Genomic DNA, 24646 nt, shown 5'->3' on the forward strand with positions numbered 1-24646 from the left:
TAGTTAAAATAAATGAGATTGGAAGAACATTCCAGGGAGACGCAACCTTGTGGGCACAGCTGTGATGTGTGAATACAGGATATAGTTGGAGAACAAGTATTTTTTTCACCATTGGAGTCAAGGTTCATGTAGCAGAATATTGAAAGATGGTCAGGCTGAAAATGGGTCAAAATGGCTTTTTTTATGTCATTTCACTAATCTGAAGTTGATTCTGAATGGAATGAAGACTACTATTGACAGATTTTAAATTGGGGAACAATGTGATTTAATAGTAGAAAGATTTCTGGGTAGGAGTATAACCAAAAGCTCAGTAGTTGTGCCCAGTGCCAATTAATGCCAATTTAATAATGAGAACACAGTTTTGAGAAAAAAAAGAAAAAGAAGTTTTATTGCTTTAGCAAAGGAGAAACACTCCAGTCCTAAAGGCTGAGTCTCCCCATCAGGAGGGACAGGGTGGGGATGGGGTTTAAAGGAACTCTTCAAGGGTTACATTCCATTTGTGCTCTGGTGGGGTGCAGGGTCCCAGGGTGCCCTGGTGACCTGTTAGGATTCACTTGTTAATTCGGGAGACATTCACTTCCCAGCTCCTCAGCAGGCATCTCCTTCCTGTAATGGGTGTGTTCAAGGGCAATTAACTAGGGGAAGAAACACTAACTCTGTCTCCCTAATCTTGTTAGGGAGGGGGAGAGGGGAGAAGAAAGAGAGAGGAAAAAAAATGTTCTTTTAAAAAATAAGCCTTAGAGCAATGAGGGGTATATTCAGAAGGTGAAGGGACTACTGTTACAGGAGCAACATGAAAGATTGATTGCAAGGGATGAGGCTGGCTCAGGGGAATCACACAGGATACTACAGCTATTATCCAAAGAGGCATTGATGAGGGTCCAATTGTTGTCATGGTGATAAAGACAGAAATTAGAGGTTAGATACAAAATGCTTAATAGGGGTAGTGGGGGCTGGGTTTGTGGCTCAATGGTAGAGCGCTTGCCTAGCTTGTGTGAGGCACTGGGTTCAATCCTTAGCACCACATCAAAATAAATAAAATAAAGGTATTGTGTCCACATACAACTAAAAATATTTTTTAAAAAAATAGGGGTAAAGGAAGCAAAGAACCTTAAGAACTTATCAGATGTAGGGGTGAACAATTAGAAGATGATGCCATGATTTCCAGCTTATGCATTTGGATGAATGTAAATAAAGATTAGTATAAGTAATATAGAGTAAAAAAAAAAATAATGGACTTTGTTTTTTGTGGTGGCCCAGCATTTCAACTCCCTTTTTTTGGGGGGGGGGGCAACTCTCCATATTATGAGTTTTAGCTCTTGTCAGAGGTCACTTCCCACTATAGAAACTGAAAATCAGACTCACTTTCCTAGCTTCCTTTGCAGCTAGGCTAGAACTACCTCTAGATTCCACTGATTAGATGTTCTGGCTCCAGAGTTTGAATTGGAACCAATGAAATAAATAATCCACTCTTGTGGTAGCAGTGACAGTAATAGCCTTTCTGCTGTGTTGCTGTCAGCAGCTAACAGCTGGTAGCCTCTGTGTGGTTGTGGTGCTTGGCATTCACCATCAGTACTGTCATGTGGTTTGTGTGGCGTGATCCTGGTTAGTCACCCCAACTGTACTCCAGATTGCCTCCAACTTTCCTGGTTCCCAAACTTGGCTGTCTAGGCTTTATAGTGACTCTCCTTCAGTTTTAATCAGTCAGAGTAAGTTTCTCATGCTTGCAACTAGGTCTCTAATGAATATCAGCAAAGTTAGAGGGTGAAGTCATGTGGGGCTGTGGAGAAAATATTACTGTGTTTTTGTAGAGCCAGAACTTTGTGAACAAAATTTTACTGAAACTTGGTTCTAACAAGCCCTGAAAGGTGATTTCTGACTAATTAGATAGAGAATTGCAGAAAGATTTACCTAGGGAGAGTTTACAGTTCAATGGGGGTGGAGAGCAAGGACTCCAGGCATCCCCTGGGTTATAAAGCTAGAGACAATGGTCTTATCTTTCCTAAGAGATTTGTTTACTTGAGAATTCAGGATCTTTTCAATCCATCTCCAAAGAGATTTCAGTAAGGAAGAGACAGACAGATGTAACTCTTTCTTTTACATTTTTTCTCTCTTTTTCAGCATTCTTTCCCAACAACACAAGATTTGTACTTGTAGTGTTTGCCTTTTGTTACATCACCCCAATGGAAAGAATCAGGGGATGGGGAGTCATACAATTGTTATTTGCTTTTAAGGTAATAATTGGTCTTTACTTCAGGAACCTCATGTGTGCATTTAATATAATATCAATTAATATGGCTAGGTAGAAGGGAATAGTGAATATGTTCATGTATCTGGGGACATCAATGGGCTGAAGGCAGCAGTTTTCGAGACATAATTGAGGAAGGATAGGGATATTAAAAATTTGAAGTAGTGACAACAGATAAAAACTGGTGGCACTAAGAAAAAGTTGTACTGTGTTTTGGTTTGGATGTGAGGTGTCCCCCCAAAAGCTCATGTGTGAGAGAATGCAAGAAGGTTTAGAGGAGAAAAGATTGGGTTGTGAGAGTCTTAACCCAATCAATGAATTAATCCCCTGATAGGGATTAACTGAGTGGTCTAAAGTGGTGGGTGTGGCTGGAGGGGGTGGGAATTGGGGGTGTGGCTTTGGGGTATATATTTGTATCAGGCAAGTGGAGACTTCTCTCTGCTTTCTGATCACCATGTGAGCTGCTTCCCTCTACCAGTCTTCCTCCATGATAATCTGCCTCACCCCTGGTCTGAGGAATGGATCCGGCCTTCTATGCACTAAGACCTCTGAAACCTTGAGCCCTCAAATAAACTTTTCCTCTTTTACAATTGTTCTGGTTGGGTTTTTTAGTCCCAGCAGCGAAAAAGCTGACTAAAACATACTGATAGAGGACTGAAAGCTGGGGAGAAACTAGCAAAGAACTGAGAGTTTGAGACCTGTAAAATACACATTCCTGGGGACAGGTTCTAAACCACTAAACAGTAAATTAGAATATGAACAAATTTCCCCTCAGCCTCATTCATGTTAATAAATATTTTTGTTCCTGTACTTGCCAGGTACAGGTGCATGGTTCTGAGGAAGTTACTGGTTTAAGAAAAAAACACACCCCAGTGAAGCTTCCAAGATTAAAAAAAAAAAAAAGTTCTAGAGTGTTGGGGATGTAGATAAGTGGTAAAGTGCTTGCTTAGCACTTGTGAGGTTCTAAATTCAATTCCCAGCACTGCAGGAAAAAATGGTTCTAGGGAAGGATAACATATGGAGAGTGGTGACTTGGCCCGTGATCTTTGACTGCCTCTGGGCTATGGCTGCTGGGAACTGCTCTGGGAACTTCCAGGACAAGAATGCCCAGTTGCAAGGCACAGAACTATCAGTCTTGACCCTGAGTACCTGCAATCCTTTTGCAGCCCAGCTACTGGGGATAGAGAATTATGAGCATAGTAAGATAACTCTAATTGCTTGCAAGCATATTGATGTTCAAGACTGACTGCTTTGAAGAAACTTTTTCACAGAAAGTCTTTGATGATAAAACCTATATAATAAATGTGCTGAGCTAGCTCAGGGTCATTGTTCCTCCATTAGAGGATGGTGTCCCATCTGGTCCCAGCTTTCTCTCTATAAGTGTTTTTCTTTCTTAATCCCCCATTTCCCCTTGATGGTTTCTCAGGTTTGGCTGTGCAGGTCACAGCAGATAGTGCTGACAGTTGCACAATAATGATCTGGTAAACTTACATTATGTGAGTTTCACCACAATTTTTTTTTTTTTTAAAATAAAAGGACCTCTCTGATAAGGAGAAATTGGAACAGAAGGAAGTGAAGAAGTGAGCCATGTGGACATCTGAGAAGCTCAAGAAGAGATTGACAGGATAATGGTAGCTCCCCAAATCACTGGAACATAGTTAACCCAATTCAAAGATTCAGGGAAGCTGGGAACAGTGGCTCACACCTGTAATTCCAGCAGCTCGGGAGGCTGAGGCAGGAGGATCCTGAGTTCAAACCAGCCTCAGCAACAGTAAGGTACTAAACAACTCAGTGAGACCCTGCTCTAAATAAAATGTAAAATAGTGCTGGAATGTGGTTCAGTGGTTGAGTGTCTCTGAGTTCAATCCCCAGTACTTCTCCCCCTACCCCTCAAAAAAAGATTCAGGGAAATAAAAATTATAAAAGTGTTTACAAACTTTTTGATACCTTTGTTCAAATTAAATTCCAGAAGTGTGCTTTGAATTCTGCAAAGGCCATTCTTCTATGTTGGGAGACATCTGTTTCCCACCTAGGACCCTCAGGTCTCTTTGTCCTGGGAATAATAAACACGTTTAATGTATATTGGCTGCTTTTTTTGTGGCTCATGAGCCAAGGTACTTACACTGAGTGTTGTATCTATGAAAGTGGGGGAGGTGGTGGAGAAGGAAGAGAATTTCAACATCAAATATTCAGTGGAACAGAATGCCAGAATTAACTAGCAGTGATGTGAATTAGGTTAATATGACAACTGCATCGAGTCCTCATTATTGGAGACAGTCTCAGCATATAGCAATCACAGAAGAGCCTCAGAAGGAAACACATGCCTTCAAAGCAGGTAGGTCAACCTAAAAAGCCATGTTCAGTTCAGTTCTTTTCACCTTAGCCTTGCTTGGAGTCTGAACCCTGTATGTACTTCATGGATAAGCCAGAGATATGGGCAAATTTAAATGCAAAATTGGGGTTCTCCTGTTTTGGCTTATCTTTTCAGAATTTCCCTACAAACTTTGTAGGAGCTGTTTTCCTGTTTGAGCTAGTGAAACTGAAAGACCCCAGCCCAGCAACCTTAGGCTTAGTTACAAAATTATTAGGGCACGTCACAAACCTGCAGACAATGTGTTTTTCAGATAATCAGTTAAGTGTGACCGATTGAAAAGGGAAAAACAGGATGGTTGGGAAAGAGCAGAAAAACAGATTCCAGGGCATGCCTGAATAAACAGGGGCTAATAAGCAGGAACAGAAAAATCAGAGTGCTCATATGTAACTGTCATGTGGTGTAATTCCAGGAACATAAAATGAAAAATAACTTTACCCTTTAGGTAACCTATATGCTGGGTTCAAAATAGCCAATAAGAAACCTGTTGCTTACCGCGCGCGCGAAACCTGCCCCTTGACCCTATAAAAAACCTGTACCCCAAAGCCCGGTGTGCCAGCTCACCGAAGCTCCGGCTGAGGTTTCGCTGAGCACCCACAGGCGTCTGTGTCTGAATAAACCTCATGCGTTTGCAGCCAGTGCCTCGTGCGTCTTTCCTGGACAGGGAATCGGTGGGTCTTTCAAAACGGCGATTTTTCTACTTTAATTTTAACTATCTAATGCCAACTGGGATCTGACCCATTTCCGGCAAGAATAAGAAATTCACCTATTGTCCCTTCTTTCAAATTCAAATGTTGACTCCCATTTAGTTTTTGCCTGCTTTGTTCCTTTTCCAGTGCCTTCAGGTAGTTACTTTTAACATTTTTTCCAGAAGGTTTTTATTTTTTATTTTTGAGAGGATCTTGTATCAACAGGAACAACACAGTCATGTCTCTTATCCAGCTTTGACTCCTCAGTTGATTGCTGTAGTTACTCCCTTGCAAATACCTAAATTTCTTTGCTTCTTTTGCCTCTCATCATACTCACCTGGAAATCCCCAGGCTTAATGAAATACAGCTTTCCATCTGGTCCAGAACTACAACCAAGAAGCCAAATTTGGCTATATAAAAATACAAATGCTAACTTAGCCTCATTTTAAATGAATGACAAAACAGAACTGCTATACTTCCTTAGTTGATCCCATCTCTTATTTCCTTAAGTAACTATCTCATACTGCTTTTTCTTTCCACTAATTCCAGTGCTTCACTCTCAGCTTGCCACTTATTTAATGAGTATTCATATATCCCCACCAGTACATCTGCCAATTGTGTGCTTTTATACCAATAAATTTTGCTTTTTCTCCTATGACATTGGTATCTGTCCAACTTCCTAAAGTCTCCCTTGAGCACTGGGTCCCATCCTTACTTCCCTATTCACAAAGAGCCCTTGTCCTCTCTCTCTCTCTCTTTTATTATTCACTCCCCCCCCCCATATTTCTATCCACATATAAACATGTTATAATATTGCCCAACTTAAACTATAAGTGAAACCTACCAGTTTTCTACATGATCCTCCAGTTAGTGCCGCATTTTCTGCATTCTCCTTTAAAATCAAATTAATTGCTGGGCTCAGTGGTTCACACCTTTAATCCTCGCAACTCAGGAGGCTGAGGCAAAAGGATTGCAAATTTCAGACCATCCTTGGCAATTTAGTAAGACCCTATCTCAAAATAAAAAACAAAAAAAAAGGCTGCAGATGTAGCTTAGTGGTAGAGCATCCTGGTTCAATCCCCAGTACCAGAGAGAGAGAGAGAAAATTGTGAGAGAATTATTCGGACTACCATTACTTCTTCACCTTGTAGTCTCTCTGTTGTTATTGTTGTTGTTGTTGTTATTTACTGGGGATTTCACCCAGGGGCACTCAACTACTGAAATGTACCCCCAGCCTTTTTTTTTTTTTATGTTTTATTTTGACACAATGTCTTACTAAATTGCTTAGGGCCTTGTTAAGTTGCTGAGGCTGGCCTCAAACTTGTGATCCTCCTGCTTTAGCCTTCTGTGTTGCTGGGATTACAGGTGTGAACCACCATGCCCAGCATTCTCTGTCTTTAAAAAATTTGTAAGTAAAACATTTATATAAATTCAAATTTAGATGTTATAAGAGGGTACCCAGTGTTCCTGTGTCCCAATAAACTAGTTTTTCAACTTGGAGGCAACAATGTTAGCAGCTAATCAAAATATGCAATATACATACAGTTATGTAGTCTTTTTTTTTTTTAAGAGAGAGAGAGAGAATTTTTTAATATTTATTTTTTAGTTTTCGGTGGACACAACATCTTTATTTTTATGTGGTGCTGAGGATCGAACCCAGCACCCGTGCATGAGAGCACGCTACCGCTTGAGCCATATTCCCAGCCCCAGTTATGTAGTCTTTTTTCCCCCCAAATGTTAACACAGTATGAATTTCCTTCTGTACCTTGATTTTTACCCCTACTTAACAATACATCCTGGAGATTATTCAATATCAATAGAGTCCTTTCTGTATAAAATATAAAGCATTTTTTCATTATTTTTATGATTCTTGGTGACATATGATATATCACAATTTCACCAGTTCTTTATCACCACTACAAACAATGATATAAAAATCACCTCTATATCTGTTGTTTTATATAAATTTAAATATATCTATAGGATAAAATTTATGTTGAATTGTTTGATCAGAAATATGTGCATTTGAATTTGGATAGATATTGCCAAACTGTCCTCCAAATGGGTTATATAATTAAAACTCAGCAGTCATATAGGAAAGTGGTTCCATTTCCATTAAATTTATTCCAATCAGGTTTTATAGTCATAATTCCATCAAAACCACAAGCTTCTAGGATATGAAACCTCTATGTTGCCAAACCCAATTTTTTATTTCAAATTTCTTACTCTAACAGGAGCATTAAAATACTTGACAAGTTTTTTTTTTTTTTAATATTTATTTATTTTAGTTCTCAGCGGACACAACATCTTTGTTTGTATGTGGTGCTGAGGATCGAACCCGGGCCGCACGCATGCCAGGCGAGTGCGCTACCGCTTGAGCCACATCCCCAGCCCCAACAAGTTTTCTTCATGTGTCTTGGGTCCACCAACTTTTCCTGATTGCTCCTCCTTATACTGCTTTGCTAGATCCACCTCCACTTGCCTATCTGTAAATGTTGGATGTCTTATTACCTCAAATTTCTCTATCTCTTATCTTCCCTAAGTGATTCCTTCCAGTTGTATGGTTTTAATACAATCCACTGCTGACAACTCTTTTTGTTTCTTTGTTTATTGTGGCATACTGGAGATTAAACTCAGTGACACTTTATCACTGAGCTACCTTCCCAGTCCTTTTTAGTTTTTATTTTTAGACAGGGCTTTGCTAAATTGCTGAGGCTGACCTTGAATTTGCAATCCTCCTGTGTCACATGACTGGCTCTTCTTACATATCTAATAAACATCTGAAAATTTAAGGAACTCTGTTTCCTCTGTACCCCAACCACTCTTCTTCTGGTATCTTCCATATCAATAACTGGCGTCTCCATCACCTGGTAACTCAGGACAAAAATCCTTAGAAGTCTTAAATTCTTAATGCCTCTTTTTTTTTTTTTTCTTCCTATCCTCAGTAAATTCTCAAAAGCCATAATTTCTCACCACCTTTACTAAAATAATTCTGGTCCAAGACACTGTCATCCCTCACTGGGCTCTTAGCTTGCATCCTTATAGCCCCTAAGTTTGCTCTCTATTTAATAGCAAGGATAGTATTTTTTAAAATGTACATTTTTTACATCAGTCCACCAGTTCAAATCATTTAGTGGCTCATCAAACTCTCCTAAGCTATCCTACCACTTCCGTTGACCAAATTTCCTAGCTCTTTCACCCCGGCCACATCTACTCTTATTATTTTAGGCTTTGCACTATTCCTCAAACAGTCCAATATCTTCCACACATTGTGATTTTGAATTTGTGATTCCTCATTTTTTTTTTGTGGGGGCATGGCACTTTTAAATAGCTAACATCATATTATTTATCCTTATCCTTATTTCTGTATTTTATGTTTTCTGTAATGAAATATAAATCCACAAGGACAGGGTATTATCTGTCTTATTTAATGCTATATCTCCAGTACCTAGAATAGCACCTGGAACAGATTAGACACACAAAAAATATGAGTTCAAGTGTACATATCGTAATCTGTTTCTGCTATATCTTTTACCTCTCTTCCATCTCCACCAAAAGCTCTGACTTGTTATTTTCTTCTGGATAAAGGTAGTGTCTTATATTTATTGGTATCTTTTTCAGTACAAATTATAGTTCAGCATCTATGCCATGTGTTGAACATATGATGAAATAGGGATTTGTACAAATGAAGAGGTATTGGAAAGATGAAATCCCATTTCTTTTAATTTCATTGTCTGATGACATCTTTCAAAAATGTTTGAAGTTATAATCAATAAGGGGGCTGGGGGAGCTGGCTCAGTGGTACAGTGTGTGCTTACCATGTATGAGGCCCCAGGTTCAATCCCCAGCACCAAAAATAAATAAATGAGTAAAGAAAAAGCCATAGTGGTTGTTAACATAATTTTGCCTGCCAAGTAACCCTGGCATACATTAAGATAATCATCCAAGTGTTTTGTCCTCATCACTAACATCTGGATTGTTTTTCTTTCTTTTTCTTTTGTAGGGTCTCATGCATGCTAGGCAAGCACTCTACCACTGAGTTACACCCTAGCCCATTTTCTTCTCTTTTAAAAACTCCTCTGATTTTCTTTTTTGAGGTGGTACGGAAAGAACCCAGGGTCTTGCACATGCTAGGCATGGGGTCTACCACTGAGTTATACCCAGCCACCAGACTGTATCCCAACTGATGCTTTGATATGTTAACAGTTTTTGAGAAAACACAAGTACATTCTGGCTGGTCCATCTTGTCTGAGCATTTAAACTCTTTCCTCTTTCCTCATGGTGTGGGGACCTGCATTTCTTGCTGCTGCCTATGACACACTGTGGTCTATAAGTACCCAATTCTGTATTTGTCCATCTCTTTCCTCAGTCTCTTGGCACCTTCTGCCTTTATCTATTCTTGTACATGGGTGTCTTTTTTTTCCCCCAGAAAATATTATCCCATTGAAAGTGATTTTATGTAAATTAAACCTGCACAATGTAGATGTGGAAAACCTGTACTCAGATGCATTTATGAAATGGATGTAGCATAGGATTATTCCACACTCCAGACTCAGGCTACTTAGAAACACAGCATGTGCATATGAACAGCAAGAAATATGGTAATATGCATTCATCCGCAGGTCCACTGCATTGAAGTGCAGGAAGGGACAAAAATCAAACATGTATAACAATAAATTTGAATGCCTCAGACCTAACTTTATGAGAAATGGATGACTCACATTTAAGTACTGTCTCCTCCATTAAAATCTGTCAAAAGGGTTTTGCTGTGGTTGTAGCTCTGTGGTGGAGTACTTGCCTAGCATGAGATCCTTCATTTGATTTCCAGCACCAAAAACAAAAGTGTGCATAGAACTTTCGAATTCGCATTTGTCCCTCAAAAGGTATTCTGTACTCCTGGACTACCACTGACTTTCAAGTCATCTTCAACTCTTACTCATGTAGTCCATCAACCATTTAGATTCTAGATTCTGCATCCTGATAATCCACAGTGCTTATCCTCATCTTCATTACTCACTTTTACCTTAATATGCTGTATTTCCACTCACCTGTATGATTGCAGTAGCCTCTTAGCTCATCCAGCTCTACTATTCTTTTTTTTTTTTAAAGAGAGAGTGAGAGAGAATTTTTTAAAAATATTTATTTTTTAGTTATTGGCGGACACAACATCTTTGTTTGTATGTGGTGCTGAGGATCGAACCTGGGCCGCACGAATGCCAGGTGAGCCACATCCCCAGCCCCTGTACTAGTCTTTCCCACTACACTCTTGATGATGTTACCCCTCACTGCTTTTCAAACAGGCTTCAAGCTCTTAAAGCATGTCATTCACGGCTAAGTGAAATCTGGCTAAACATGTAAGCCTTAATTCTCCAATTACCCATAAGCCTCGGCTAAATCAGCTATTAATGCTCAACAAATATCAGCTGTTATTATTTGTTGTTAAGCAGATTGTCCTGCTCATTTCTATTCCCCATGTGTAAATGTGACCTGCTTTAAGGCATGAAATCTCCCCGATTCTCCTCCACCCCACCCTGAAAGTGGTGCCTCTCTCTCACATCCCCAGGTTCATTAGTAAAACTTGAAGAATTTCTCTACAATTTACTGTATATTATTATCACAATTGCATGTGTCTTAACTTTCTAGAAGTTGAATTCCTTGAGAGTATAAAAATGTCATGCTCTTTATTGTATTTAAACCTCACATGAATATATATGTGGTGAACTTGGGACTAAGTTACCATGGAGAATTCACCAGCAGCTTTTATCTAACTGAAATTAAATCTTTAAAAAAGACAGCACTTCACTGAAATGGGGGCAGGGGGAGGAAGCCAAAGTACAAAAAAAAAAAAAAAAAAAATTTGCTGCAAATACGCAAGTTCAATGATACCCAAGTTTTATATATGTGTATATTATTATTATATTATTATATATATAAAGGTGGACACAATACCTTTTATTATTGATTGATTGATTTTTTAAAAAATATTTTTAGTTGTAGGTGGACACAATATCTTTATTTGTTTGTTTTTATGTGATGCTGAGGATTGAACCCAGTACCTCACACTTATGAAGGGAGTGTTCTACCACTGAGCCCCAGCCCCAGCCCCTGATTGATTGATTATATGTGGACTGAGAATTGAATCCAGTGCCTCACACATGCTATGCAAGTGTTCTACCACTGAGCACTGAACTCTACCACCCCAACACTAGTTTTCTTGACACTATTATTTTTAGTAGGAAACAATTTTTCATGCTACTTTCTCAAGTGATCACTACAAGTTTCAGAAAAATCATTTATAAGACTAATCTTTTATCTTATTTATTGTGAAAGTCACAGATTTCTACAAATTCTTTCATGGTTAAGATTTTAAGATTCTCATATAAGTCACATTTTGGATGTTATCTGTGTCTATTGATATCCTAATGCCTTACCAGGGAAGACCCAGTATTGCTTTTATATTAGCAGATACCCTGAAATTTTGCAATAGATAAATGAAATTTTGAAACATTTATTGTAAGCATAGCCAAAAGCTTTTACTTTACACAATCAATTTATGTGACTTATGGAAATCCTATCATTTACATTTATCCTAAGAGCTAATACATTTTTAATCCTAACATAATATGAAAGTAGGCTTGCAAGAATCTATTCCTGAAAAAGTTCTGGTGACCTGACATTTCTTTCAGCTGCTGTTAGCATGTACGTCTCACTGTAGACACACAGGTAAGAGAATTGATATGTATGGAGCTGATTCATAGTTAGATATTGATTTTTTTTCTCTAAATTCTAGGGATCAAACCGAGGGCCTCATACATGTTAGATAAGTGGTGCTTTACCACTGAGCTACATCTCCAGTTCCTAAAGATTTTAACTTAAATGTCCTCAATATATGTTGTGTTATCTCAGAACTCAAAAAAATAGAAGTGTTTTTTTTTTTTTTTTAATTTTTAGTGTGATTAGATTTTTCCAGGACTAATTCTCTCCCATATATTAAGTTAGATGTGACATCTGAAGAGGAAAACATCTTCTACCCTATTTATTATTTCATGTTAGTCTTAGAGAAGAAGCTTTTTGTCATTTATTCACTTTGTGTCATAAGAGAAGTTAAACTATCTTTCTATTGTAGGGGCCATGTTTTATACTTCTTGAGAGTAGTATAGAATAAATATCTTCAGTTTATTGGGTAATTTGTCATTTGGTTGGTTGGAATTCTTCAAGTAAAAATGCTTTATGCGATCGATATGTGCTTTGTGAATATTCTTTTTTTTTTTAAAGTTTACTTTTTTTTTTTTTAGAGAGAGAGAGAGAGAGAATTTTTTAATATTTATTTTTTAGTTTTCAGCGGACACAACATCTTTGTTTGTTTGTGGTGCTGAGGATGGAACCCAGGCCGCACGCATGCCAGGCGAGCGCGCTACCGCTTGAGCCACATCCCCAGCCCGTGAATATTTTCTATTATGGAGAAAATGCCTCATCTTTTTCACAATGATATTGTCTGCTAAGAAGTTTTTAAAAATTAATATCAAATTGTTGCCTTTATGCTTTTTTGCTTTCTGTTTCCTGTTCAAGAAGTCTTTGCTGGGCTGGGTTGTGACTCAATGGTACAGTGCTCGCCTAGCACATGCAAGGCCCTGGGTTTGATCTTCAGCACCACATAAAAATAAATAAAAAAGATATTGTGTCCAACTAAAAAATAAATATTTACAAAAAAAAAAAAGAAGTCTTTGCCTTCTCCCAGATCATGAAAATAGTATCTTATATTTTCTTCTAAAAGCTTATAATTTTTGCTCTGATGTTTTATTTGTGATCCTTTTTTAATTAACTGGTGTACATGGAGGGGGGGTGGTGGGAGAAAAGGAGGCAGGGAAGGAGAACGAGACAGTGTTTGAGTTCCCCAAGCTTCCTCAGAAGGATAAGGAAAGTCTTTTCTGAGAGCTCTGAGCAACTTCTCATTTCTCATTGGTCTAAATTGTGAACTATGAATGGTCGGCAGTGTTCTGGGATGAGATTAGGCCCCTGAGCTACATGCCCTCAGTGTCAGGGATAGAGTCAACACATGGGCTGTGCACAAGTGTGAGTACCTGAGTCAAAGTAGGATTGTAATTAGGGTTAAGAGGGGGAAAGAAGAGTGGTACCACAGAATTAAAAAGCCTTCAGCCATATCTCAACAAAATGAGATATGTGAGCTCTTACTTGGATTCTGATTCAAATGAGTAAATTGTTAAAAATGTCTTAGACCGATGTCCACAGACCCAGCAACTCGGGATATTGAGGCAAGAACATCAAAAGTTTGATTTTTTAAAAAAAATTTTTAAATTTTTATTTTCTAAAAATAAAAAGGGCTGGGGATGTAACTCAGTGGGAGAGTGACAAAGTGTTCCTGGGTTCAACTCCCAGAACCACATACACACACACACAAAAAAAAAATGTGTAAGGCAACTGAGAAAATTTGAATATTCTCTGGATATTTGATGTTATCAATTAACTTTAGCAAATATTTTATGTATAATAGTTACATTATAATTATTTTGTGGAATCCTTATCTTTGGGAGATAAATAATAAGTATTTATAGGTGAAATGCTATGATATCTGAAATTTACATTACAAAAACTCAGCGTGAAAATGGTAGAATAAATGGGAATATTGACAAAACAAAATTGGTTGAGTGATGAGTTTTATTTTGCTGTTTACTTTTTTTATAAGAAAATTTTGTAATAAAAATATAAAAGTCATCTACCACCCCCTCAAAAAAATGAGGATATATATTTCCACAAAAAATTGACTAGATGTTTTGGATACAACCATGATGCCCATTTTATGAATACTTTTCATACACAATGTTATCTTTGATTTGGGTTGTTTAAAATAATTTTATCACTCCTGGGTGCAGTGGCACATATCAGTGGCTCAGGAGGCTGAGGCAAGAGGATCACAAATTCAAAGCCAGCCTCAGCAACTTAGCAAGGCCCTAAGCAACTGAGAGATACATGTCTCAAAATAATAATAAAAAAAAATTAAAAGGGCTGGGGATGTAGCTTAGTGGTAAATCACCTCTGGGTTCAATCCCTGTACCGCCCCCCACCCAACACAAAATCATTTTTTAACAGGTTTGACTAGGCAATGAATCTGTAAAGGTAAGAATTAGAAAGATCTGAGGGGGTATCCAATGATAAGTCTTCCTCACATGGCTGGCCTTGACACACTCAGAGACCCCCATGAACAATAGGACCCCCTTTGGACTAAGGGATAAAACCTCTCATAGGCAATAGGAGAACACAGCTAGCTCTCAGTCCTACGGGGCTAATGGTCATATTAGAAAAAGAGGAGTTAAAAAGTGAACTAGTTTTTGAGGCCATGGGATTGAAATAACAAGACAGAGGATAAAAGTCTGGGGAAGTCAACTCAGCCTTCTGAGATGATGATGATGATGATGGTGGTGGTGGTAGTGGTGGTGGTGATGATGATGATGATTGATACCAGGGATTAAACCTAGGGGAATTTAACCACTGAACCATATCCCCAACACCCTTTTTAAAAATTTTTTTATTTTGAGACAGGGTCTCACTAAGTTGCTTACAATCTTGCTAAATTGCTGAGGCTGGCTTTGAATCTGTTTTCCTCCTGCCTCAGCTTCCTGAGCCTCTGGGATTACAGGTGTGTGCTATTGAGCCTGGCTAGCCTTCTGAGATTATATGGTCAGCAGAAATATCAGTTCTGACAGTAATAATCTTAAAGACTTTGCTAGATGATAAGGGCATACCAGGTGGGTGAGGGACAAATGCATGCATAGAATTGTCATTAAGGTAACTCACAGTTAATTTTACCTATTAGCATGGCAAAACACACATCCCTAGGTACAGGCTCAAGATGGTTATAAAACATGCAACACATAAAAAAGCATAATAAGGAAAAGCACAGGCATAACTGAAGTCCCACGTCTTCATGCAATGATATCAAGAGACCAATATCCTGGGGCTGGGGGTATAGCTCAGTTAGTAGAGTGTTTGCCTTCCATGCACAAGGCCCTGGGTTCAATCCCCAGCACTACAAAACAAACAAAAACACCAAGATCCTACCTACCCTGGGGATGGCATGAAAGATATTCTCCCTTTGTTCTTTGCTTGAGCCAACCTGAGTCTCTGTCCCTCATGTGATGTCTCCCTTCTGGCTCAAGTAGAAGTCCTTAATAAAGCCATACCCATGTTTAAATTCTTTCCAGGTCCATTGTTTGTTTCTGAACTCTGAGTTCAAGAACCCAAGGTCAGTAACAGTTCTTGTTACTTAGGTCAATACTGTCCTTTTTCATATGTATCTTTTTTTTTTTTTTTTTTTTTTTTAGAACTGGGGATTGAACCCAGGGATGTTTAACCATTGATTCACATCCCAAGCCCTTTTTTATTTTTTATTTTGAGACAGGGTCTCACTAATTTAGTCTCACTAAACTGCTGAGGTTGGCCTTGAACTTGTGATCCTCCTGCCTCAGCCTCTCAGGCCACTGGGATTGCAGGTATGCACCATCACACATGGCTCATATGCATCATTTTTAATGACTGAAAAATACAACATTATATAAATACCACAACTTAATGAGCAATTTTCTTTTTGGGTGTTGTTTTTTCCCCCTAGTTGTAATTAATTAAAAAAAATTTTTTTTAGTGTCAATGGGCCTTTATTTTATTTATGGATACATGGTGCTGAGAATAGAACCCAGTGTCTCACACATGCATACTAGGCAAGCGCTCTGCCACCAAGCCATAACCCTAGCCCTGATCTGATAATTTTTAAAAAGTCAAAACAAAAAACCTTCCCTCAACCCCACATCCCGCTCTATTTACTTCCTTATTAATACTCTTATTTCTGACACAGCCTGATCCAATATATCAATATTCTACAGGGATAAAGTGCCTGCAGTATTCATTGGACTTTTCAGGAAACTAACCACCTGTATATGAGAGATCAACCTATAGGGGTGTCTTGGACAAATTAACCCTTCATTTCCAGTTACACATTCTCCTTAGGCTGCAAATGCCATTCATACAGTTATATTTCCAGATATGTATCTCTAGCTCACAATAGTCATGCAGGTCCAATCAACTACCTGGTATCTCTATTTCAATACCTTGAAAGTATTTTATATTTTCCATGACATGATCTTCTCTGAATCTGATTCTATTCCAGTGTTTTCTGTTCCAGAGAATGGTACTATCATACATGCAATTTGATAAGCTAGACTTTCCCCCCTATTTCCCTTACCCAATCCATCATTAAATGTTATTTGTTTTATCACAAAAACAAAAACATTTCTCAATCTACCCAGTTCTCTCTTAATTTCCCATTTACCTTGATAAGATAATTATATCCTCCTCTTCGAAGGCGCGGCCTACAGCTTACTGCCCGGGATGCTTGGTCTGGTGCTGGTTCTACTACCGTGCAGCCAGTGGATCTCCAGTTCTCTCAGCCGTTGGTGTCCGCGAAGAAGTCAGCGACCTACCAGGTGGTGAGGAAGCTGCGCCAGTACCTCACCTTGAAGACGCAGATAAAAGAAGTTTCAGCCAAGGATAACTCCTAAAAATATGGAAAGGACTCTTCTACTGTGAGTGTAGTATGAACCCCTTCTGCAGGAGGAGCTAGTGAAAACTATTTCCCAACTCATCCATTTTGTTAACAGCTCAGAGGCTCTTAAGTTCTGATGTTTTCATGTTTTTCAAAACTTCCCTGTTCATAGCATTTGTGCACCTGTTCATTCAGACCTTTTGGCAAACCATGAATAGAGAATGGAAGAGAATAGACATGCTGTGCCTGCACAAATATATGTTGATCCATCTGGTCCGGAGGCAGTATTTTGAAGTTCTGAAATGGAATGGCTGGGAAGAAAACTGAATCAAGATTTTTTCTGTATGTTCTGACGAAGTAGATCCTGTGTCCTGAGAGTTATTCTCCTGATGGAGTGAGATTCCACTTCATTAATATTTACCTGGATGAACTTCCCAAAGTGGGAAGGAAAGAGCTTTTGGCTTAGAACCTCAAGTTCATTGATCCATTCTGCAAAATTGCTGCCAAGATCAAGGACCATACACTGATACAGACAATACCTTGGGGTGTTTTAGAAGTCATTGTAGATTAGTTTTCTTTTGTACCTGAAAAGACAATGGAGGAACAGAAAATGACAGTGGGTAATGGTGACCTCTGAAGAAGAGACTTCTGAAAATGAGGCAGCAGCAATCAGCTGAAAGAAGACAGCACTGGGAAAATACCACTCCCGGAGAGACAGAATCAATGAAGAAAGACAAAGGACAGACTGTGGAATCTTCAAGGACATAGGGTTACTACTCCAGTTTGACTAAAAGGCTGTTGCCAACCAACTCCTTGAAATAACCAACAAGAAAAACATCCCTCCTTTCAACCAGAAGCATCTCTGCAAACTAATCAAAAAGTTCCAAGTCCTCACTAAAGGTGACTTCTCAACTCAGTTTTCCTGAGGACATTTCTACTGATGAAGATGATCAAGCCCTCAGTCAAAGAAGGTCGGGGAGGGGGGCGGGGACATAAGCTTTTGAAGAAAGCTGACTTGGAGAAGGAGACAGAAAACTGTCTTTCTTTCTGAGAAAGAGGACAGTGAAGGCAGCATTCAGAAGAAAAAGAGGAAAAAAAGAAGAAGAACCACTTCCAGCCTGAGACTTGGGGCACCAGGGAAGTGGCCACACCCTCAGCATAGAGCAGGGACAGGGACCTCCAACTGCTCAGAGGCAGGCCCTACAGGTGCTTGCAACTTTACCCAGAGCAAGGGTAAAATCCAGCACCCAGGAGGAGAGTAGCTCAGAGCATCCCTCCCTGTTGTCCCCACACACAACAGGAGGAAGAGACTAAGAAGAAAGAGGCTGAAGGCACAGGGAGAGATCTGGGATCCATAAAGTTTCCTTTGGAAGACAAGTCTCAGAGTGACCCTGGTAGGAGTCATCTTCAGAGATCAGCTGCCAGAGGTTCCCCAACAGATGAGCTCAAGTCCTGAAAAGAAAACAGAAGCTTGGAGCTGTCCTGGTCAACAGCAGTGACCAGGCCACACTGGCCTGTCCTTTCTTGAGCCTCAAAGAGGGAGAATATGGCCAGGTCACCCTACTCTAGTGCCTTTTGATTCTCCTGCACTCTAATAACTATTTTATTTTTGCTTTATTTTGTTCATGTTAATATTGTTTATGATGGTTAATTTTATGTATCAAGTTGGATGATATTTTTGGATGAAGTTAACATTTAAATTTGTGGACTGTGGGTGAAGCAGATTGTCTTCCATAATGTGGGTGGGCTTTGACTTATCAACTGAAGGTCTGAATAGAACTAAAAGACCAGCTTCTTAGAGCAAGAAGGAATTCTACAGCTAACCGCCTTTAACTTCATCTGCAGCATTGGCTGTCCCTGGTTAGCAGTTTTTGGGTTGGAATTATACCATTGGGTCTCCTGGGTCTCAAACATGCTGGCCCACACCGTAGACATTGGGCTTGCCAGCTTTAGTAATCATGGGTCAGTTCCTTATAATAAATCTCTTAAACACACACACACACACACACACACACACACACATTGGTTCTGTTTCTCTGGAGAACCTTGACCCCAGTGCAGGAGGCAGGAGTACACTGAAAAAGAAGGCAGAGCCCAGCAGCCCTGACCTCTACAATCTCTACAATTAGAAAACAACAGTTTTAAAAAAGAAAGAGAAGATGAAAGAAAATGTTGACCTAGATTGACCACAGTGGAATACTGGGATACAAAGTCAGGCAGATCCAAACACCTCATGTTTTGGTTATTATTTATCAGATATATGTTATCTCCAATTCCTCTTTGAAATTTGAGGAAAAGGTAGTCTTTTAGAGCAAATAGATGCTTTGTTTTATCTTTTCATATGTAAAAAATCAAATCAAATCAAGTTAGAAAAAACTTAAAAATTTATTGGCATTCAAAAAGTACAGATTGTGATCCAGGAGATTTTGAACTGTAGTAAGACACTCACCTTATTTCAGTTACAGCAGAGTTTATAAAGCATTAAAGGAGGGCTGGGGAGATAGTTCAGTTGATAGAGTGCTTGCTTTGTATGCATAAGTCTCTGGGTTTGATCTCTAGCACCACAATAAATAAATAAATAAATAAATAAATAAATAAATAAAGGGGGGAGAACTTTGATTTCTTTTGTGATTGACTGGTATTATTAACATTTTTTTTCTTTAACATCAAACAGCTATTTAAGCTGATTTCTCTATAGCTGATTGGTTTAATTTCACTGAATCATGCTGACAGGGACATAAAGTTTATGTTTTGTTTATGGTTAGAGATAACATTTTGGGGAATTGGAATGACTTAAGTTTTGGTTACATGGTTATAGACAGTTGAACTTAGGTATACCTAAACTGTGGCTTCCACCTTTATTTTTCTTTCACACATATGACCTTCCCCCCACATCTCACATGGGCAGTGGAAATGTGGTTCCCCTTGGTGGAATGGGCTGGCTGTGGAATAAAAGCTAAGAAAAATAGAATGGTGGAAAAAAAACCACCACAGGATACAATACAGAAATAATTTCAAAAACCGGGGTAGGACGTTTAAGCCAATCATACAGAGGAAGCTTCTATACTAAAAAGCAAAATGGAGCCCAGGCTTGTTTTATTTATATAGGGAACATCAAAGACCTTCCAAAGAATGTTATTCACCATAAAAGACAGAAGGTGGGCTGTCCAGTTCCCAACAGGTTACGCCCATCTCCAGAGCTATTGCAAAGACTGGGCATGGTCCACGCTGGCTCACAGCATTTGACATACCTTGGAAGGGTTGACTTCTCCCATCTTGTTGCCAAACTGGTTTAGTCTTATCTGAACCAACAGGTTAGGTGAAGGTGATGGCAGTTATAGGCTAGAACTGATTTAGGATGGCTTTGACAGGGAACATCCAATCAGTACCAACCACAATCTGCCACTTCATATCTTGCATGGGCAGGTGAGACTCTCTTTTTTATACTTACTGCCCATCCATTGCAGGGATACTTTGCCTTTTTGAGGGAGAAGAAGTTGAGAAAGTCAAACCCTTTCCTTCTCCCCTACTCAAGCATCATCTTAGCACTGGTAACAAACTTAAGAAAAATTTCTTCCTTAACTTTTCATCATCAGTTGTGTTAACCAGGCTCCTATTAATACCCTGATAGGATTAATTCTTTCAAGTTTCAGGTGCTCAAATTTCCTTTGTAACCTGGCTTGGTGTTTAACTGCTATGCACAGATGACAAATACGATTTTTTTCCCACTGGTTTGCTTTCTATTAATTTCTTCAACACTTGTTGGTGTCAAGGTTTTTTGAAGTCTTTGTATTTACCATTAGGATGTCATCACATTGAGACTGCATTGTACCAAAATTCTCTTTCATGTTGTTTTTATTTCAATCATTCCCCAAGTTTCAATTTGGTGCTAGGTGTTGTGGTAACTACAAGGATCTAGCAAGGCTGTCCCAGCCCCAGGAAGTCACTCAGTATGAGACACAAAGTATTAAGCTATTGTTACTTTCTTACAGAGAAGGAAAACGCGCATTTTGCTTTCACATTTGTTTAACTTATTGCTCCTCAAATTTGACATATAATATTTAAAGAGTTCATTTATCTAAAAAAAAAAAAACGTATCAATACCAGAATGGATAGTGGTGATGATTTAAGAATAATTGTGAAATCCACAATTGTGTTTTATACTCATTAAGTTATAGGGGAGTGACAGAATTAAAGGTAACTGCTCCTGTACAACTCCGGAGGGAACGCCGGGTAAGTCTCTCCGGGATTTGGAGGTACAAACAGCACTGCTCGCCTCACTGCCCTGGCCCAGTGGCGGCTGGGCGGAGCTGGGCGGGGCGCACGGCCTCCGGCGTGGCTCCGCCCCAGGAGCGCGCCCTTCCAGCCCGGAACTACAGTTCCCAGAAGGCCGTGCGAGTCCAGAAGAAGAGCCCCGGCCGCTGTAGGAACCGCGCGAGCTGAGGTGGCTGCGGGTGGTCCCCCGCGCTGGTGGTCTGTATAGAAGCAGAGGGTCCTGGAACCAGGACGCAGCTCCGAGCCTCTGTCGCAGTCACGGGTGCTGGCCGGGGGGATTCCACTTCTCTGCCCACTGGCCGGGCCTGGGGCGGGATGTAGGGCGCTGGCGCGAAGGCCGCCGGCGCTGCGCGGCGATCTCGTAGGACGCGCCGAGGATGGAGAGAGCGATGGAACAGCTTAACCGCCTGACGCGCTCGCTGCGCCGCGCTCGCACCGTGGAGTTGCCGGAGGGTGAGCGGGGCTAGGGACCAGAGAGGTCTGGCTCAGGCCGTGTCAAGATGTAATGTAAAAACTAACCTAAAGCCCACTTTACTTTCTTGAGCTGGTAGGGCCCGGGCCGGGACCCCCAGCACCCCCCTGGCGGGTTGCTCCTGCCCCGGCAGGTGGGAGTTTGTGGGAGAGGCCGTGTCTATTAGGGATCTGCTGCCGGAACAATCCGAACAGAGGTCTTTCCTGACTGTGGATTTTGGGGGACTGAGCAGGAATACCAACCGATGGTGGAGACCCGTATTCAGAGAACGCTAGTTACGAGCCATTTTACAGTATTGCTTGGGGGGATAGGGAGATGCTCCAAAGATCCTATTTACTTTATGCTGCTGGAGGGCGGGGGCGGGGGTAAGCAATTTTATTCTTAATAATTTAAGATGTAGGGCACTACTGTGTTTTGACAACAGACAAAAGATCATCAGTCATCACTTAGGTATTCTCAAAGTTGGTGTGTACACACAAATACATTTTTCTTTAATAGGCATGCCTCCCTTCATGCTTCATTTATTCAGTGGGCTAGGTGGAAACTGAGGTGCGTCAAAAAAGAGGAAGAAGACATGGTCCCTGTATTTCAGGACTCTTATTAGTTCAGTGTGCCAGCATTCCTTCAGGATAGGTAAAACTCTAATAATAAAAGAGAAAAATACTTCCGTTTTGTTTTGTTTGTAGCCTCAGGAATCCAGATGTTTTAGTGCCTGAAGGAGGTGGCAGTGATGCCTCTAAGAGAATGGCTTTTTATGCCCTAGTGAGCAAGTGAGAGAAGGGTTAGGAGGGAGTTAGGACTGGTGAATACCCGCCCACTTCATTGTAGTTTATGTTGTTGTTTCATTTTTTAAAATAACTTTTTTTGAATTGGTGCTGGGAAAGTTATAGGTTTTTGGAAGGAAGACTTTGGAATTTTTTTTTTTTAATATTTATTCTTAAGCTTTAGATGGACACAATATCTTTATTTTACACTTATGTGGTGCTGAGGATGGAACCCAGTGCCTCATGCATGATAGGTGAGCACTCTACAACTGAGCTACAACCCAGCCCGGGAATCTTTTTAAAAAATATTTATTTATTTTTGGTTATAGGTGGACACAATGTCTTTATTTTACTTTAGATGGTGCTGATGATCTAACCCAATGCCTCAGGCATGGAGTGTTCTACCTCTGAGCCATAACCTCCTCCTCACCCCTTGGGAATCTTGAAAGAATTGTGGGATTGGGGACTTTGGGATAATTTTCTTGCAAAAAAATTTCCTGAATTTCTACTTAAGATTCAGAGTAAGGAAGATTTATGGCGGACATTTTGATATTTTGTTAGTATGAAGTAGTTAAGTCCTGGATTTTAGTAACTAGATTTCCAGCTTCAACTTTTTCTCTTTATTCTAACTTCCATCTTTGAATCTGTTCTTTAAGTGCTGCTCTCACTTATTTTCCAAGTCAGATTATCGGTATAAGTTGATGAAGACTTTGTGTGTAGTTTCATTGACATTGGAATTTGTATTGCCCAGTGTGCATCCAATATTTTTTACATAAATATAATTTGAAAGACTTTGATAGTATTTCTACCACTATATCAATAATAAATATCAATAATAAATAACGTTAGCATTTCTTTATTTCCTTCCATTGTTAGTTCCTTTTCTTTACCCATCAAAATAAAATCGTACTGCATATAGTCTCAATGTGCATTTAGAAAACGTCTCAAACTTTTTTTTTTTTGGAGTGGTGCTGAGTGAGCATCAAACTCAGGTATGCCAGAAAAGTGCTCTACCACTGGACTACACTTCCAGCCCCTCATAAATATTTTTTTATATTTTTATATGCTTAATGACTTTGCAGGATTTCATAAGATGCATGATTTTTGTTTTTATAACTGATTTTATGGGTGCAACTTTATACTTAAGACTTAGTCTGCCTGTTTCCCCATGGTTAATTCTTAGAAAAATAATAATAAGATTTAATTATATAAACATTTTAAAGGCTTTAAGCATCAGGTTCTCAACTTAAACCTGGAAATTACCTTTAGCAGTCTGAGTGGTTAGAAACTAAGAGTATTACAATTAAAAGTAAGACTTTTTCCTATGTTGCTAGGAAAAACTGGTATCTTGTTTATCTGTTTTTTTTTTCTTTGATTTATGATGAATTTATTCATTTTGTTTCTTAAATTTATCTTCGATCCTAACTTCTGATTAATTTTTGAATTTTCTGAGTGTATAGTACATTCTACAAATTCACATTAACATGTTTGCATTGTGAGGAATGAACAGAAGTGCTAATAGTGTACATTTAAGAAATAATGAGTTTTTTTTGCCTTGTTAAAACTCAGCAGTCAGTAAGCATCTAATTAGACTAAATTCTTACAACTGTAAAGTTTTAAGCTGTCTTTTACTCTACAGTTAACTTTGTTGCATGATTTACTGACTTGGGGGTAGGGGGCACAGTTTTTTTTCTTGAGGTGGTGAAAACCTGAGTATGACCACCAAGAAATGGAGTCTAGGTTGTTGAGTCATCCTAGGCAGGGCTAATACAGAAATAGCCTTGTGAGAGAAAAAGAGGCGAAGGCAAAGAAATTATTTCAGGGATGTGGATTAGCAAGGAACTTTAGAAGATTTGTGTATATTGTTTGCATATGTAGAGAAAATAGTTTAAATTATTGCATTTACAGTGAACGTAGTTTGTTTAATAAGAATTTGAGTACATTTTAACATACATATTTGAATGATCATTAGGATAATTATCAGCTTTAAAACAAATTATTCCCATTAATGGTTTGAAAAGAAATTATTTATAATAAATTGAGCTCCTTTTTCTTCAAGATTTTCCTTTTAATAGTTGATTGAGTAAATCAAAACTATTAATAAAAATCTATAAAGCAAGAAGTTAAATTTTTCTTATCACTTTGAAAACTTACCTAGGTTTCCGGGTATTTACTTAGGTGTGGAAAAGGAAGCATCTGGCAACAAATTTTATACTGTTCTTTCTTAGTCTAATATTTTTTAGTCTCCTTTTAGGAATATAGTTGTGGATATA

At 39.1% G+C, this 24646-nt stretch overlaps 1 protein-coding gene and 1 pseudogene across 1 annotated transcript in view; both read left to right on the forward strand.

Annotated features, from left to right (window-relative positions):
* The first annotated feature begins 3311 nt into the window (after positions 1–3311).
* LOC143401876 (ribosomal RNA processing protein 1 homolog B-like) lies at positions 3312–21289 on the forward strand (annotated as a pseudogene).
* The window catches only part of Hace1 (HECT domain and ankyrin repeat containing E3 ubiquitin protein ligase 1), a 79715-nt gene continuing 76353 nt past the window's right edge, over positions 21285–24646 (forward strand). The window contains exon 1 of the mRNA XM_076858388.2: positions 21285–21590. Within this exon, the coding sequence (XP_076714503.1) occupies positions 21515–21590 (76 nt within the window). The 5' untranslated portion in view covers positions 21285–21514. The remainder of the gene's footprint in view (positions 21591–24646) is intronic.

This window comes from Callospermophilus lateralis, chromosome 6, assembly GCF_048772815.1.
Source record: "Callospermophilus lateralis isolate mCalLat2 chromosome 6, mCalLat2.hap1, whole genome shotgun sequence".
Classification (NCBI taxonomy): Eukaryota; Metazoa; Chordata; class Mammalia; order Rodentia; family Sciuridae; genus Callospermophilus; species Callospermophilus lateralis.